Source organism: Cherax quadricarinatus, chromosome 3 (genome assembly GCF_038502225.1).
Source record: "Cherax quadricarinatus isolate ZL_2023a chromosome 3, ASM3850222v1, whole genome shotgun sequence".
Lineage (NCBI taxonomy): Eukaryota > Metazoa > Arthropoda > Malacostraca > Decapoda > Parastacidae > Cherax > Cherax quadricarinatus.
The window spans coordinates 39607685-39623279 of NC_091294.1; the positions used below are offsets into that span (position 1 = coordinate 39607685).

Genomic DNA, 15595 nt, shown 5'->3' on the forward strand with positions numbered 1-15595 from the left:
TCTTATACGTTTAAAGATATATTTTTTTCATTAATGTTGATGTAAAAATTTATAATTTTGCACCAAAAGGAACTTAGAAAACTTACCTAACCTTATTATAACAAGCGCAATTTATTTTAGCCTAACCCAACTAAATATATTTTAGATTTGCTTACAGTAATTTAATAATAAACAAACACAGTGAAATATATTTTTTTTGGTTAGGTTGAGAATGATTTTGGCGAAATTATTGCATACACAAATTTTCACTTGTCCTATATGGCAAGACGAGCGTTGCTATTTAAGCCAAGATCGCAAGTTCTGCCTATTCGGCACGACATTATATATATATATATATATATATATATATATATATATATATATATATATATATATATATATATATATATATATATATATATATATATATATATATATATATATGACGTGCCGAATATGTAAAACTGGTCAATTAGCAAGAACTCATTTAAAATTAAATCCTTTCTAAAATTTTCTCTTATACGTTTAAAGATATATATTTTTCATTAATGTTGATGTAAAAATTTAGAATTTTGCACCAAAAGGAACTTAGAAAACTTACCTAACCTTATTATAACAAGAACAATTTATTTTAGCCTAACCCAACTAAATATATTTTAGATTTGTTTGCAATAATTTAATACTAAACAAACACAATGAAATATATTTTTTTCGTTAGGTTCAAAATGATTTTGGCGAAATTATTGCATACACAAATTTTCACTTGTCCTATATGGCAAGATGAGCGTTGCTATTTAAGCCAAGATCGCAAGTTCTGCCTATTCGGCACGACATATATATATATATATATATATATATATATATATATATATATATATATATATATATATATATATATATATATATATATATATGTCGTGCTGAATAGGTAAAAGTTGTGATTTTGGCTTATGTAGCAACATACTTCTTGACGAATAGGACAAGCGAAAATTTATGTATGCAATAATTTCGCAAAAATCATTCTGAATCTAACGAAAAAAAATATATTTCATTGTTTGTTTATTATTAAATTATTGCAAACTTATCTAAAACATATTTAGTTGGAATAGGCTAAATTAAATTGCTCTTGTTATAATAAGGTCAGGTAAATTTTCTAAGACTCTTTTGGTACAAAATTATTAATTTTATATCAACATACCTTCACGTACAATTAAAAAAAAATCATGCCGTATCATAATATGTCGAAAATTTGTTATTAATACCTCAACGTTCCGACAACTTTCCCAGGACACGACTTCAGGTGGTCAGCGGGTCTGCAACTGTCACTCTACGCTACTCATAATATCAATATACTAATCAGTGGAAAATCTGGACAGGGAGTAGGGCTAAAGGGATAGAGAAAGGGGAGGAGGGAACATAAAGGACCGAGAAGCTGGTGGAGCATTAGCTGCTATGATTGTATAGTGTTATATTTCGTTTTTGTTCATGGGAGGATCGATGAGTCAGAGACCTCAGTCACATGACCAAGAGCTCACCAGAGATGATAATTATATAGTTAAGGCCCAGCAGAATTTTTCCTAAAAAAAAAGGCACACACATTCCTTTCACCTATCGAGGCAGTGCAAGGAAAAGGGAGATGGGAAAGGAGAGGAAAGGAGAATAAGAGAAATTCCTTAGTGAGAGGGGGAAGGGGGGGTTGATGAAACGAGCGAAAATGAGCTATTAATATTGCATACAAACACCAAACTCCGCGTTTATATGGTCTTATAGTTCAAGTCGAATGGTAACATCTATGTAAGTTTAAGTTACTTATGTGTGGGTTATTTATGTAGTGTCATACAGCTAGTGAAGCATCTTCATGCACCACAGCCCCAATGTGTCTAAAGTTAACAGAGACATATAACGGGTCCAGGAACTGGGCCCCCAAATTTATGATGACTCAGCAAGTTGCAGTAATTATGCAGCAGGCGAAGAAGAAAACTAAGACGAGTCAAAAGAGTGAAAGGGAGAGAGAGACGTACACACAACAGCAATTCGAGACAAACGTTTCGCTAATCTGCGCATATGTGTCTCCTCCCACATAAGACCTTACATTACCTCACCAGTTCCACCCGTCTTACTCGAGGGAGCAAACTGAGGGCTCAATATCCTACTGCATCCCAGTATATTCTACACCTTCACAGCCACAGTAAGGTCACACAAACACAACATCTCATGGTTATACATTTATTTAACATACTCTACACTGAATGCTGTAATCAATGATATATGGGACAAACACTGTAACAATCTGACAACTGACCAGCTGTTACTAGCCAGTAACAACTGGTCAATAACATTTGGTTCGTAACAGCTGGCCAGTAATAGATGGTCAATAACAGCTGGCCAATAACAGCTGGTCAGTAACAGCTGGTCAGTAACAGCTGGTCAATAACAGCTGGTCGGTAACAGCTGGTCGGTAACAGCTGGTCAGTAACAGCTGGTCAGTAACAGCTGGTCAATAACAGCTGGTCGGTAACAGCTGGTCAGTAACAGCTGGTCAATAACAGCTGGTCGGTAACAGCTGGTCAGTAACAGCTGGTCAATAACAGCTGGTCGGTAACAGCTGGTCGGTAACAGCTGGTCGGTAACAGCTGGTCGGTAACAGCTGCTCATCACACGGGCGCACATGCTCACCATAACAAAATATAAGGTCACCACCACACTTCGGGAACACTTTATTATATATTTTAAGGAATGAGGCGAAGGGAGAAGCAAAACAAAGTGAAACAAGTTAGAATAAAGCAGATGCAGTAAGGAGGGTTGGTAACACATGAATACGTCAGTGGAAATATGTGAACGAGGCAAGGGAGTGTAGAGGTGATAACACGATGTCTGTCACTCGTAGGAGTTCCCGAACTGGGACTCCCGTAGTTGCAACTGTCTTCTTTGTATCTTATGTCTGTAATAACTCGGGGTCTCCTACGAGTGAAATACCCTATATATATTCTAACACTCGGTAATATTATATATAAAATTGTTATTGATTTGTTACTAGAGAGTATGAGGGTATTTACTTGTTTTGGAGACGACAGATACTTAAACAAGTACAGGAATTATTCCATTTTGGGTTCTTGCCTCAGCGAGCTTCAAGTCACAGGCAGCTCACTGCAACCTTCAAGTTACTAATTGGAGAGATTTTAGCCATTGTGTATTTACTAAGAGCATAACACTGGGGCTCTGTGTTGTAGATTGTGTGTGTACCCACCTAATCGTGGTAGCAGGGGTCGAGATATAGCTCCTGGTTATATGTGTGTGTGTGTGTGTGTGTGTGTGTGTGTGTGTGTGTGTGTGTGTGTGTGTGGGTGTGTGCTCACCTAATTGTGGTTGCAGGGGCCGAGATATAGCTCCTACTTATATATATATATATATATATATATATATATATATATATATATATATATGTGTGTGTTTGTGTGTGTGTGTGTGTGTGTGTGTGTGTGTGTGTGTGTGTGTGTGTGTGTGTGTGTGTGTGTGTGTGTGTGTGTGTTGAAACATGTTGACCAGATTAAATGGACATTTTATTATAACCCTTATAAAAATAATTTGTTCATGACTGTAAACATGTATAGGAGTGAGGCTGATTCATTACCTTCGTAACTTGCCATGATTGTGACCAGATCTACCTGGAGTTCATTACCTTTGTAACTAGTTCAGCTATCATAACTTTGGGGTTCAGTCCCTGGACCCATTATGTACCTTTGTAATCTTTTGACTACCGCCCACAGGATGGGTATGGGGTGCATAATAGAGATATTAAACTAATTAACCCTTATAAAGGTAATTAATACCAGAGACTGCATTTAGTAACAATGGTAGAATTACCTACAAAATATTAGGTAAGAAGACACAGATGCAGCTAATGTGAGACATTTAATTGTGGCAACGTTTCGCTCTCTAAATGGAGCCACAATAATATGTCACACTAGTTGCACATGTGTCCTTTGGCTTGTATTCAGTTGCTGTCATGACTGAGTTCTGGGTTCAGTCTCCGAGCGCTGCCAACGTTGTTTACCTCGATGTTGAACATTACGCTGACCTTCGATATATTTACTGAGCTCTTAATATACATTATCAAACTTATCCTCAATATATATATTGAGATTTCTTGCTTGAGAGTTTTTTTTCTTAATATTCTAAAAGAAGAGCTAAACCAGTAAGAACTACACAGTGCAACCTAGTGTCTGAGTCTCTCTTTAAGTTATACGTTGTGGTCTTGTACTCTGGGTACTGTGTCATAGTCATATGCTGTCCTCTTGTACTCTGGGAACTGTCATAGTCATATGCTGTCCTCTTGTACTCTGGGTACTGTCATAGTCATATGCTGTCCTCTTGTACTCTGGGTACTGTGTCATAGTCATATGCTGTCCTCTTGTACTCTGGGTACTGTGTCATAGTCATATGCTGTCCTCTTGTACTCTGGGTACTGTGTCATAGTCATATGCTGTTCTCTTGTACTCTGGGTACTGTCATAGTCATATACTGTCCTCTTGTACTCTGGGTACTGTCATAGTCATATGCTGTCCTCTTGTACTCTGGGTACTGTCATAGTCATATGCTGTCCTCTTGTACTCTGGGTACTGTCATAGTCATATGCTGTCCTCTTGTACTCTGGGTACTGGGTCATAGTCATATGCTGTTCTCTTGTACTCTGGGTACTGTCATAGTCATATGCTGTTCTCTTGTACTCTGGGTACTGTGTCATAGTCATATGCTGTTCTCTTGTACTCTGGGTACTGTGTCATAGTCATATGCTGTTCTCTTGTACTCTGGGTACTGTCATAGTCATATGCTGTCCTCTTGTACTCTGGGTACTGGGTCATAGTCATATGCTGTCCTCTTGTACTCTGGGTACTGGGTCATAGTCATATGCTGTCCTCTTGTACTCTGGGTACTGGGTCATAGTCATATGCTGTCCTCTTGTACTCTGGGTACTGTTTCTTAATTTTCAACTCTTTCCACATTTATTTTCAGTTTATCAGTGTTGGTTACTGTATATTTTTTTTAACAAAAAAGACGTCTATTCTCCGTCTAAAACGTTAATAGTTTTATTTACCTTCTAAAAACATTTCACTGCACTTTACTCTCGTCTTTATTCTTCATTGTCAGTGCTGGCATCACTGTCCTTGTCTTCTCTCCCCCAGTGCTGGCATCACTGTCCTTGTCTTCTCTCCCCCAGTGCTGGCATCACTGTCCTTGTCTTCTCTCCCCCCAGTGCTGGCATCACTGTCCTTGTCTTCTCTCCCCCAGTGCTGGCATCACTGTCCTTGTCTTCTCTCCCCCCAGTGCTGGCATCACTGTCCTTGTCTTCTCTCCCCCCAGTGCTGGCATCACTGTCCTTGTCTTCTCTCCCCCAGTGCTGGCATCACTGTCCTTGTCTTCTCTCCCCCAGTGCTGGCATCACTGTCCTTGTCTTCTCTCCCCCAGTGCTGGCATCACTGTCCTTGTCTTCTCTCCCCCCAGTACTGGCATCACTGTCCTTGTCTTCTCTCCCCCCAGTACTGGCATCACTGTCCTTGTCTTCTCTCCCCCAGTACTGGCATCACTGTCCTTGTCTTCTCTCCCCCAGTGCTGGCATCACTGTCCTTGTCTTCTCTCCCCCCAGTACTGGCATCACTGTCCTTGTCTTCTCTCCCCCCAGAGCTGTCATCACTGTCCTTGTCTTCTCTCCCCCAGTGCTGGCATCACTGTCCTTGTCTTCTCTCCCCCCAGTACTGGCATCACTGTCCTTGTCTTCTCTCCCCCCAGTACTGGCATCACTGTCCTTGTCTTCTCTCCCCCAGTGCTGGCATCACTGTCCTTGTCTTCTCTCCCCCAGTGCTGGCATCACTGTCCTTGTCTTCTCTCCCCCCAGTGCTGGCATCACTGTCCTTGTCTTCTCTCCCCCAGTGCTGGCATCACTTTCCTTGTCTTCTCTCCCCCAGTGCTGGCATCACTGTCCTTGTCTTCTCTCCCCCAGATCTGGCATCACTGTCCTTGTCTTCTCTACCCCAGTGCTGGCATCACTGTCCTTGTCTTCTCTCCCCCAGTGCTGGCATCACTGTCCTTGTCTTATCTCCCCCCAGAGCTGGCATCACTGTCCTTGTCTTATCTCCCCCCAAAGCTGGCATCACTGTCCTTGTCTTCTCTACCCCAGTGCTGGCATCACTGTCCTTGTCTTTTCTCCCCCAGTGCTGGCATCACTGTCCTTGTCTTCTCTCCCCCAGTATTGGCATCACTGTCCTTGTCTTCTTTCCCCCAGTGCTGGCATCACTGTCCTTGTCTTCTCTCTCCCCCAGTATTGGCATCACTGCTCTGCAGACCGATACCAATATCATCGAAGCCTGGGTCAGTCCAGTTGAAGACGAGTTCGGTGTCGTAGTAGGAGTACCAGTACCACAGGTTGAGCAGACCGTAGGACATGGGGAAGAGGATCCTGCTGACGGTGTCTATAACAGAGACGGAGTTGATGGATCGCTGGAGGCAGGCTGTCCTCTGTCTCTCCCTGCGGTAGTTCTCGTCGCCTGACACACCGAGACATGATAATTTACGTCATTCCAATATGACAAACTATACATTATTAGTATTGTTAATTATTATTATTAATTATTATTATTATTATTATTATTATTATTATTATTAATTATTATTATTAATTATTATTATTATTATTATTATTATTATTATTATTATTATTATTATTATTATTATTATTATTATTGCTGTTGTTGGTGGTAGTTGTAGTAGTAGTACTAGTAGCATCATTAGTATTAATAATAATAATAATAATAACAATAATAATAATAATAATAATAATAATAATAATAATAATAATAATAATAATAATAATATAAAATAACAATATTATTATTACTTTAGTATTATTATTATTATTATTATTATTATTATTATTATTATTAATTATTATTATTATTATTGGTTGTAGTTATTGTAGTAGTGCTAGTAGTATCATTAGTATTAGTAATGATGATGATGATGATAATAATAATAATAATAATAATAATAATAATAATAATAATAATAATAATAATAAATAACAATATTATTATTTCTTTACTATTATTATTAATATTATTATTATTTTTATTAATATTATTATTAGTAGTAGTCTCTTTACCATATTTTTCTAATTAAAATATATATTTACTCTATCGGCAGTTTTTCAGCAAGTCCGGTGACACAGTGAAGGAAATACATTCATTATTAGTCGATGAATAAGTCTATTGCCATGAGTGGACGGCCATGACCACTATGAAAGACCTATGAACCTCTGCATCCTTACCTATCCTTCAGAGTGCGTCCACTGTGCTTCCTACCTCCAGAACTCAAGTTTGGATGACGGGTATCCTTTAATTCCTTCATAACTGCTACCTTCCTCTCACTCCGACAGCACATTATATCCTCAAAGCCACTTGTCTCCACTCACTCAGATATAATAAACACATACACATGCCTGCTGGATGCTCAAGCCTCTGTTACTCAAAAGCTCCATCATATAAAAAATAACCAGATTATGGGAGAAGCTTATTACGACGCACATTCTCCTGTGTGCAGGCTGTCAGTCTTTTGTTTCTTTTCTCCAGTTTTTCCACGGATTTCTCCTGTACATTATTCTACTCTCCCCTGTTTTACATGACCTCATTTTTACTTATTCTCTTTCAACCTCTTTCTAAATGGCTAAACTATATTAATAACCTTTCTACTCTCTCTCTCTGAACTATGACATCAGTATCGCCTTTCCTTCAAGTTTATGTATGTCGGCCTCTCACACGTTTTTTTCTCTTTCAGTCTACTGAAAACTTATGCACATTGGCATGTTTACATTCTCCACTTACTCTCCTCCTCCTTGTGTCATGAGAAGTGTTCTTGTTTCTCCCCTCCTCCTCCTCCTCTTCCTCCTAGTCCTATTCCTACTCCTCCTCCTCCTCCTCCTCCTCCTTCTCCTAGTCCTCTTATCTGTGATTCTCAGTTTCTCGATTCGGAAATTTTCATCCCCTGAGTTCATTCTCTAGTCTTGGCTGACCTTCCAGTTTCTGAAAATATCACTGACACAATGTTACAGGACTGTCCTGTCTCGTAAATCTACTTCTTCACTAAAAACTCCTGTACAAAGAAGAAGAAGAAGAAGAAGAAGAAGAAGAAGAAGAAGAAGAAGAAGAAGAAGAAGAAGAAGAAGAAGAAGAAAAGAAAGAAGGAAAAAACAGAAAGAGATTGAGGTGGATAAAGACTGTATAGAACGCAACGAGACGATAGCAGGAAGGGAAGCAAGAAGAGGAATCGAAAGTTGAAGAGAAATAGAAGGAAAGGAAAGAGAAAAGCGAAAAACAAAAACAAAAGAGAGAAAAAAATGAAAACGTGAAACAATCGAGAATTGAGAGCTAAAAAAAAAAAAGAGTTAAGAGCAAAAATATCTTTCCCTTGAGAGCAGCAGAAGGCAAGAGTAGGACTGACCTAACACACAATGGTAGAACTGCGTCCAGCACCGCTCCTTCTTCTCTGTCTGGGTCTCGGTGCTCCTGAAGGTGGCCAAGCTGTCCCCGGCGTGATTCAGGACACCAGAGTCCTGTGGGAAGACCAGATACACATACTCCAAAATTCTCTTCTCTGTTAGTGTGACTCACCTTGCGTTATTATGTACTAGAGTGTGATCAGATTAATGAATTTAGAAACAACTCACTCAGAGATGTTCAAGAAATGGCAAAGTATTTTATCCACAGTGGTATATTACAGACCATTCTGGAGAAATACCCTGACTTTGCTAGCTGTAAATAATGCATTACCATGTGTGTGTGTGTGTGTGTGTGTGTGTGTGTGTGTGTGTGTGTGTGTGTGTGTGTGTGTGTGTGTGTGTGTGGGTGTGCGTGCTGTATATAATGCATTACATTGTGTGTGTGTGTGTGTGTGTGTGTGTGTGTGTGTGTGTGTGTGTGTGTGTGTGTGTGTGTGTGTGTGTGTGTGTGTGTGTGTGTGTGTGTGCGCGTGTGCGTGCTTGTGTGTATGCATATATTTGTGCGCTTCTGTGCATATGTCTGTGCGTGCGCCCTCGTGTGTATATGTGTGTGCGCGCGCGCTAGTGTGGGTGTATGACCCACTTAATATTTGTATTTATAACTCATTACAATTGTGACCAGGTGTGGACGTATCAGTGGTTCATTACTTTGTAATTTGTTCATGACTGTAAACATGTATAGGAGTGAGGCTGATTCATTACCTCTGTAACTTGCCATGATTGTGACCAGATCTACCTGGAGTTCATTACCTTTGTAACTAGTTCAGCTATCATTACTTTGGGGTCCAGTCACTGGACCCATTATGTACCTTTGTAATCTTTTGACTACCGCCCACAGGATGGGTATGGGGTGCATAATAAAGATATTAAACTAAACTGTTAGTGTGACTTTGTAAATGGTCCAAGTCGGACCGAAACGTCGTCGTAAGCTCTTCTTTCCTATGTGAGGGTTATTTGTGTATTGTGAATTCTAATACCAGCACTAACTGCTTCATACTTAGGATATAAGTATGATTTGGTGTGTTAGTTACCATTTTGTCCTAGGCACATGTCAATTAGACACTTGGCCTTTTGTATATAAAAGTGTGTGTGTGTGTGTGTGTGTGTGTGTGTGTGTGTGTTAGTTACCATTTTGTCCTAGGCACATGTGTGTGTGTGTGTGTGTAGAGGGAAACGAGAATTATGAATTGATTCTTGAAATGAGCTTAGATAAGTCAACAGACCCTTCCCGTTTCCTGAAAAAAACATAACACAACCAAAATAATAAACACTTTTGCGTCAGCGACTAAAACTAGAAAAAATAATAATGGAACAGAACGCAGCCCTATATAAGGCCTCCGAGACTCAAGGTGCATCCCATTAACTCTAGACTCACGGAATTAAGCGTGGCGTAGAGCGTGGCAGCTCCTCTTGTACACTTGTTGTGGCTCAGGTTGAGGAAGACAATCTCGCGGCGCCCCTCCAGAGGAGTGTCCAGCGAGGTGTTGTCGTAAGAGGTGTCCTGGCTGTGCACCTGCTCCTGCAGCTCAGCCAGGTCACAACAGTCGTGCACGATCTCCACGTCCTCCCACTCCTCCTCCTCCGCCATGATTTCCCCCGATCCCACCTGTAGACAGGTAGGGGATCGCTGAAGCTACAGCTCAAGCACTGACGATGGTCTCATTAGTGCTCACAGATGGCGTTAGATTATTTCTTAGATACAAAATTTAAAATTAAAATGACTTTTAATATCATATTAATATATTTAGAATTCATATTGTTATTAATATATTATGAATTTATATTATTACTAATCTATTTGCAATTTATATTGTTACTGATCTATTTAGAATTGATATTGTTAGCTATTTTTTTCTTCATTTACCATCAGAAGAAAAATAAGGAAGAGAAAGGTAGACAGCCAGCATATTTCTGAATTTTAGGTAAACAATAGATATTTTATCACACCAGAGACTGATCTGTAAACAGAAAGAAAAGGCTCTTAAAATACGTAAAAGGAAGAAGAGAGAGATGGTCGTGAAGGAGGCAACAGGATGAGCAGGCGTGAGAGTGAGGTCCCACAAGCGTAGTGCTGTGATCTGTACTGTTCTTTTATATGTTAATGACGTATTAGAAGGGTTAAATTTATTTATATTTTCGCGTATGACGTAAAACTGTTGGGAATATAAACAGAAGAAGACATGACACAACTGGTGAGGCCTTGACAAGACTACAGTGATGGAAGTGAAGAAGAGTAAGTGCAAAGTTATCAAAACTGGCGACGATGAATGAAAACCAGAGATATAATATACACTAGGGAAACAATCTGCAAATTTCTGACAAAGAGAAGCATAGCAGCTGGTGTATCACGTGGTCCATCAGGAGAAGGGAATACCAGCAGCATCTGTATACATAACAAACACGATAATTTCTCTAAAGAACACTGGTAAAGGACTTTATGCACGACGTATGTCAGACTTATCATGAAGTATACATCAAATGCCTGAAGGCAACACCTAATCATACATTTAATAATGTTAAAAAAAAATTGAAAGATTCGCAACAAGACTGGTCCCGGTGTTGAAAGGATGATTTACGAGGAGAGATAAAAGACCTGAACCTGGAGCTTTTGAGGAAAAGATGAACTATGGACGACATAATAATGACTTTAAGATTAGCATCAAGATAAATAATGTGTACATTGAAAGACGCGATTGGGGGAAAATTTCTAGGTATATACTTTAACAGAAAATTAAAATTTAACACACATATTCAGCACATCTCTTCAGGAAATTTCCAGAAGAGTGGGCACCATTTTCAAAAATACGTTACTATGCCCCTCAAACATTACTCATTCTGCACGACTCTTTAACCTATCCTTGCCTCACCTACGATGTATGTGACCTGGGATCTATATCAGCAAATTACCTCAAATCTGTCATAACTCAACATAAATCTGGAATAGGAATGATCACTCATTCGGGTCTCAGACAAACATCTTTTTCTTCCCCGGTTCTTCCAAACTTTACATTCACTCGATGTATAAATCATCCATAATGTATACAAAACACACTTACAAATATGAACCCGGACCCATAAAGTTCTTCCAAAGAAACTTCAGTGGGATGCAACGTTATTTTACATTTTTATGTTGGAAAATAATTTATAGACAAAACAGGTAGCAAGTATATCTTTGACATCCCACTTTGACAACTCCATGAACATAAAAGGCTGAAAAATATGGCTCTCCCTACCAAGAGATTCTGAAATTTCCCTTTCTGCCAACTGCATCATAAATATTATATAAAAAAAGACCAATAGAATCTTATATAGTAATTTGCTTATCCTGACGCCAACTATCAACATTACTCTACACAATATAAAACTACACAACCCAGTACACGTTTATTTCTAATACAGTAACATTGCTTTAGGATGTAAGAAATAAGGCAACTCTGAGATGTTTTTTTTTTTGAGATGTTGCTTGAAGATCTGTAGTACTTGACAAAGGAAGCTGCTGGTACTTCCATCAGTGTTACTGTTTGTCTCTGTTATATCCCACCTTCAGTTCTCCCTTAAATTGTCAATATTGTTTTTATTCATATTAACCCAAATATTAAGTTTTGTAACCGAGATCAGTTTTATTTTAATAATATTTCCTCAGACAGAGAAAACTTTATAAACTTAATTTCATTTTTAATCTATATATGACAAATGTTGAACTATCACACACACGAACATACAAAACAATATCTCCATACTATGACTATCATGAACAAAAAGGCACAATACCGTGACTGGTACAATACACAAACAGCCTGCATATAGGAGAGAGGAACTTACCACGACGTTTCGGACCGACTTGGACCATTTACAAAGTCACACTGACCATTTAGTCCATGTGAGGGTTTTGTGTGTCCTATGACTATTATTAAATAGTTTGTAAGGTTAAAACTAGTTTGCCTGAGATGATTTCCACGACAGAAGCTTTTCTCAGAACACAGAAGACAATAATGTTATGCAGCTAACATCTTCTTCCTTAATGTCTTTCAACGACGAGGTCAGTAATACCAAGAAACAAGAAGCTATTCTAAACTACAATCTAGAACTGGCAGATATATATATATATATATATATATATATATATATATATATATATATATATATATATATATATATATATATATATATATATATATATATAAGAGGTAGCAATAATGTTGAAGGACCAGTTATGGAACGAGAAGAGGGAATATAAATGCATAAATTCAAGGATTATGTGGATTAAAATAAGGGATGGATGCGAAAAGCGGGTCTTAATTAATGTGTATGCACCTGGAGAAGAGAAGAGTGTAGAGGAGAGAGAGAGAGAGAGAGAGAGAGAGAGAGAGAATTTGGGAGATGCTAAGCGAGTGTGTAAGAGCTTTTGAACCAAGTGAGAGAGTAATTGTGGTAGGGGACCTAAATGCTAAAGTAGGAGAAACTTTTAGAGAGGGTTTGGTAGGTAAGTTTGGGGTGCCAGGTGTAAATGATAATGGGAGCCCTTTGATTCAACTTTGTATAGAGAGGGGTTTAGTTATAGGTAATACATATTTTAAGAAAAAGAGGATAAATAAGTATACAAGATATGATGTAGGGCGAAATGACAGTAGTTTGTTGGATTATGTATTGGTAAATAAAAGACTGTTGAGTAGACTTCAGGATGTACATGTTTATAGAGGGGCCACAGATATATCAGATCACTTTCTAGTTGTAGCTACACTGAGAGTAAAAGGTAGATGGGATACAAGGAGAATAAAAGCATCAGGGAAGAGAGAGGTGAAGGTTTATAAACTAAAAGAGGAGGCAGTTAGGGTAAGATATAAACAACTATTGGAGGATAGATGGCTAGTGAGAGTATAGGCAATGGGGTCGAAGATGTATTAAGTAGGTTTATGAATGTAGTGTTAGAGTGGTTGATGCTGGGGTGATGGAGGGGGTGGTTGATGATGGGGTGTTGGAGGGGGTGGTTGATGATGGGGTGATGGAGGGGGTGGTTGATGATGAGGTGATGGAGGGGGTGGTTGATGATGGGGTGATGGAGGGGGTGGTTGTTGATGGGGTGTTGGAGGGGGTGGTTGATGATGGGGTGATGGAGGGGGTGGTTGATGATGGGGTGATGGAGGGGGTGGTTGATGATGGGGTGATGGAGGGGGTGGTTGATGATGGGGTGATGGAGGGGGAGGTTGATGATGGGGTGATGGAGGGGGTGGTTGATGATGGGGTGATGGAGGGGGTGGTTGATGATGGGGTGATGGAGGGGGTGGTTGATGATGGGGTGATGGAGGGGGTGGTTGATGATGGGGTGATGGAGGGGGTGGTTGATGATGGGGTGATGGAGGGGGTGGTTGATGATGGGGTGATGGAGAGGGTGGTTGATGATGGGGTGATGGAGGGGGAGGTTGATGATGGGGTGATGGAGGGGGTGGTTGATGATGGGGTGATGGAGGGGATGGTTGATGATGGGGTGATGGTGGGGGGGGTTGATGTTGGGGTGTGGGAGGGGGTGGTTGATGATGGGGTGATGGAGAGGGTGGTTGATGATGGGGTGATGGAGGGGGTGGTTGATGATGGGGTGATGGAGGGGGTGGTTGATGATGGGGTGATGGAGGGGGTGGTTGATGATGGGGTGATGGAGGGGGAGGTTGATGATGGGGTGATGGAGGGGGTGGTTGATGATGGGGTGATGGAGGGGATGGTTGATGATGGGGTGATGGAGGGGGTGGTTGATGATGGGGTGATGGAGGGGGTGGTTGATGATGGGGTGATGGAGGGGATGGTTGATGATGGGGTGATGGAGGGGGTGGTTGATGATGGGGTGATGGAGGGGGTGGTTGATGTTGGGGTGATGGAGGGGGTGGTTGATGATGGGGTGATGGAGGGGGTGGTGGATGAGGGGGTGATGGAGGGGGTGGTTGATGATGGGGTGATGGAGGGGGTGGTTGATGATGGGGTGATGGAGGGGGTGGTTGATGATGGGGTGATGGAGGGGGTGGTTGATGATGGGGTGATGGAGGGGGTGGTTGATGATGGGGTGATGGAGGGGGTGGTTGATGATGGAGGGGGTGGTTGATGATGGGGTGATGGAGGGGGTGGTTGATGATGGGGTGATGGAGGGGGTGGTTGATGATGGGGTGATGGAGGGGGTGGTTGATGATGATGGGGTGATGGGGTGATGGGGGGTGGTTGATGATGGGGTGATGGAGGGGGTGGTTGATGATGGGGTGATGGTGGGGGTGGTTGATGATGGGGTGATGGAGGGGGTGGTTGATGATGGGGTGATGGAGGGGGTGGTTGATGATGGGGTGATGGAGGGGGTGGTTGATGATGGGGTGATGGAGGGGGTGGTTGATGATGGGGTGATGGAGGGGGTGGTTGATGATGGGGTGATGGAGGGGGGTGGTTGATGATGGGGTGATGGGGGGATGGTTGATGATGGGGTGATGGAGGGGGTGGTGATGATGATGGGGTGATGGAGGGGGTGGTTGATGATGGGGTGATGGAGGGGGTGGTTGATGATGGGGTGATGGAGGGGGTGGTTGATGATGGGGTGATGGAGGGGGTGGTTGATGATGGGGTGATGGAGGGGGTGGTTGATGATGGGGTGATGGAGGGGGTGGTTGATGATGGGGTGATGGAGGGGGTGGTTGATGATGGGGTGATGGAGGGGGTGGTTGATGATGGGGTGATGGAGGGGGGGGTTGATGTGGGGGTGTTGGTGGGGGTGGTTGATGATGGGGTGATGGAGGGGGTGGTTGATGATGGGGTGATGGAGGGGGGGGTTGATGATGGGGTGATGGAGGGGGTGGTTGATGATGGGGTGATGGAGGGGGTGGTTGATGATGGGGTGATGGAGGGGGTGGTTGATGATGGGGTGATGTGGTTGATGATGGGGTGATGGAGGGGGGTGGTTGTTGATGGGGTGATGGAGGGGGTGGTTGATGATGGGGTGATGGAGGGGGTGGTTGATGATGGGGTGATGGAGGGGGTGGTTGATGATGGGGTGATGGAGGGGGTGGTTGATGATGGGGTGATGGAGGGGGTGGTTGA

The 15595-nt window shown here is 41.3% G+C and overlaps 1 protein-coding gene across 1 annotated transcript in view; it reads right to left on the reverse strand.

Moving 5' to 3' along the window:
- Positions 1–5757: 5757 nt before the first annotated feature.
- LOC128684056 (gamma-aminobutyric acid receptor subunit alpha-2) overlaps positions 5758–15595 on the reverse strand; it is a 262722-nt gene continuing 252884 nt past the window's right edge. Inside the window, exons 10-12 of the mRNA XM_070091347.1 lie at positions 9903–10133; positions 8470–8581; positions 5758–6521 (exon numbers count right to left, since the gene is read on the reverse strand). Of these exons, the coding sequence (XP_069947448.1) occupies positions 6268–6521; positions 8470–8581; positions 9903–10133 (597 nt within the window). The 3' untranslated portion in view covers positions 5758–6267. The remainder of the gene's footprint in view (positions 6522–8469; positions 8582–9902; positions 10134–15595) is intronic.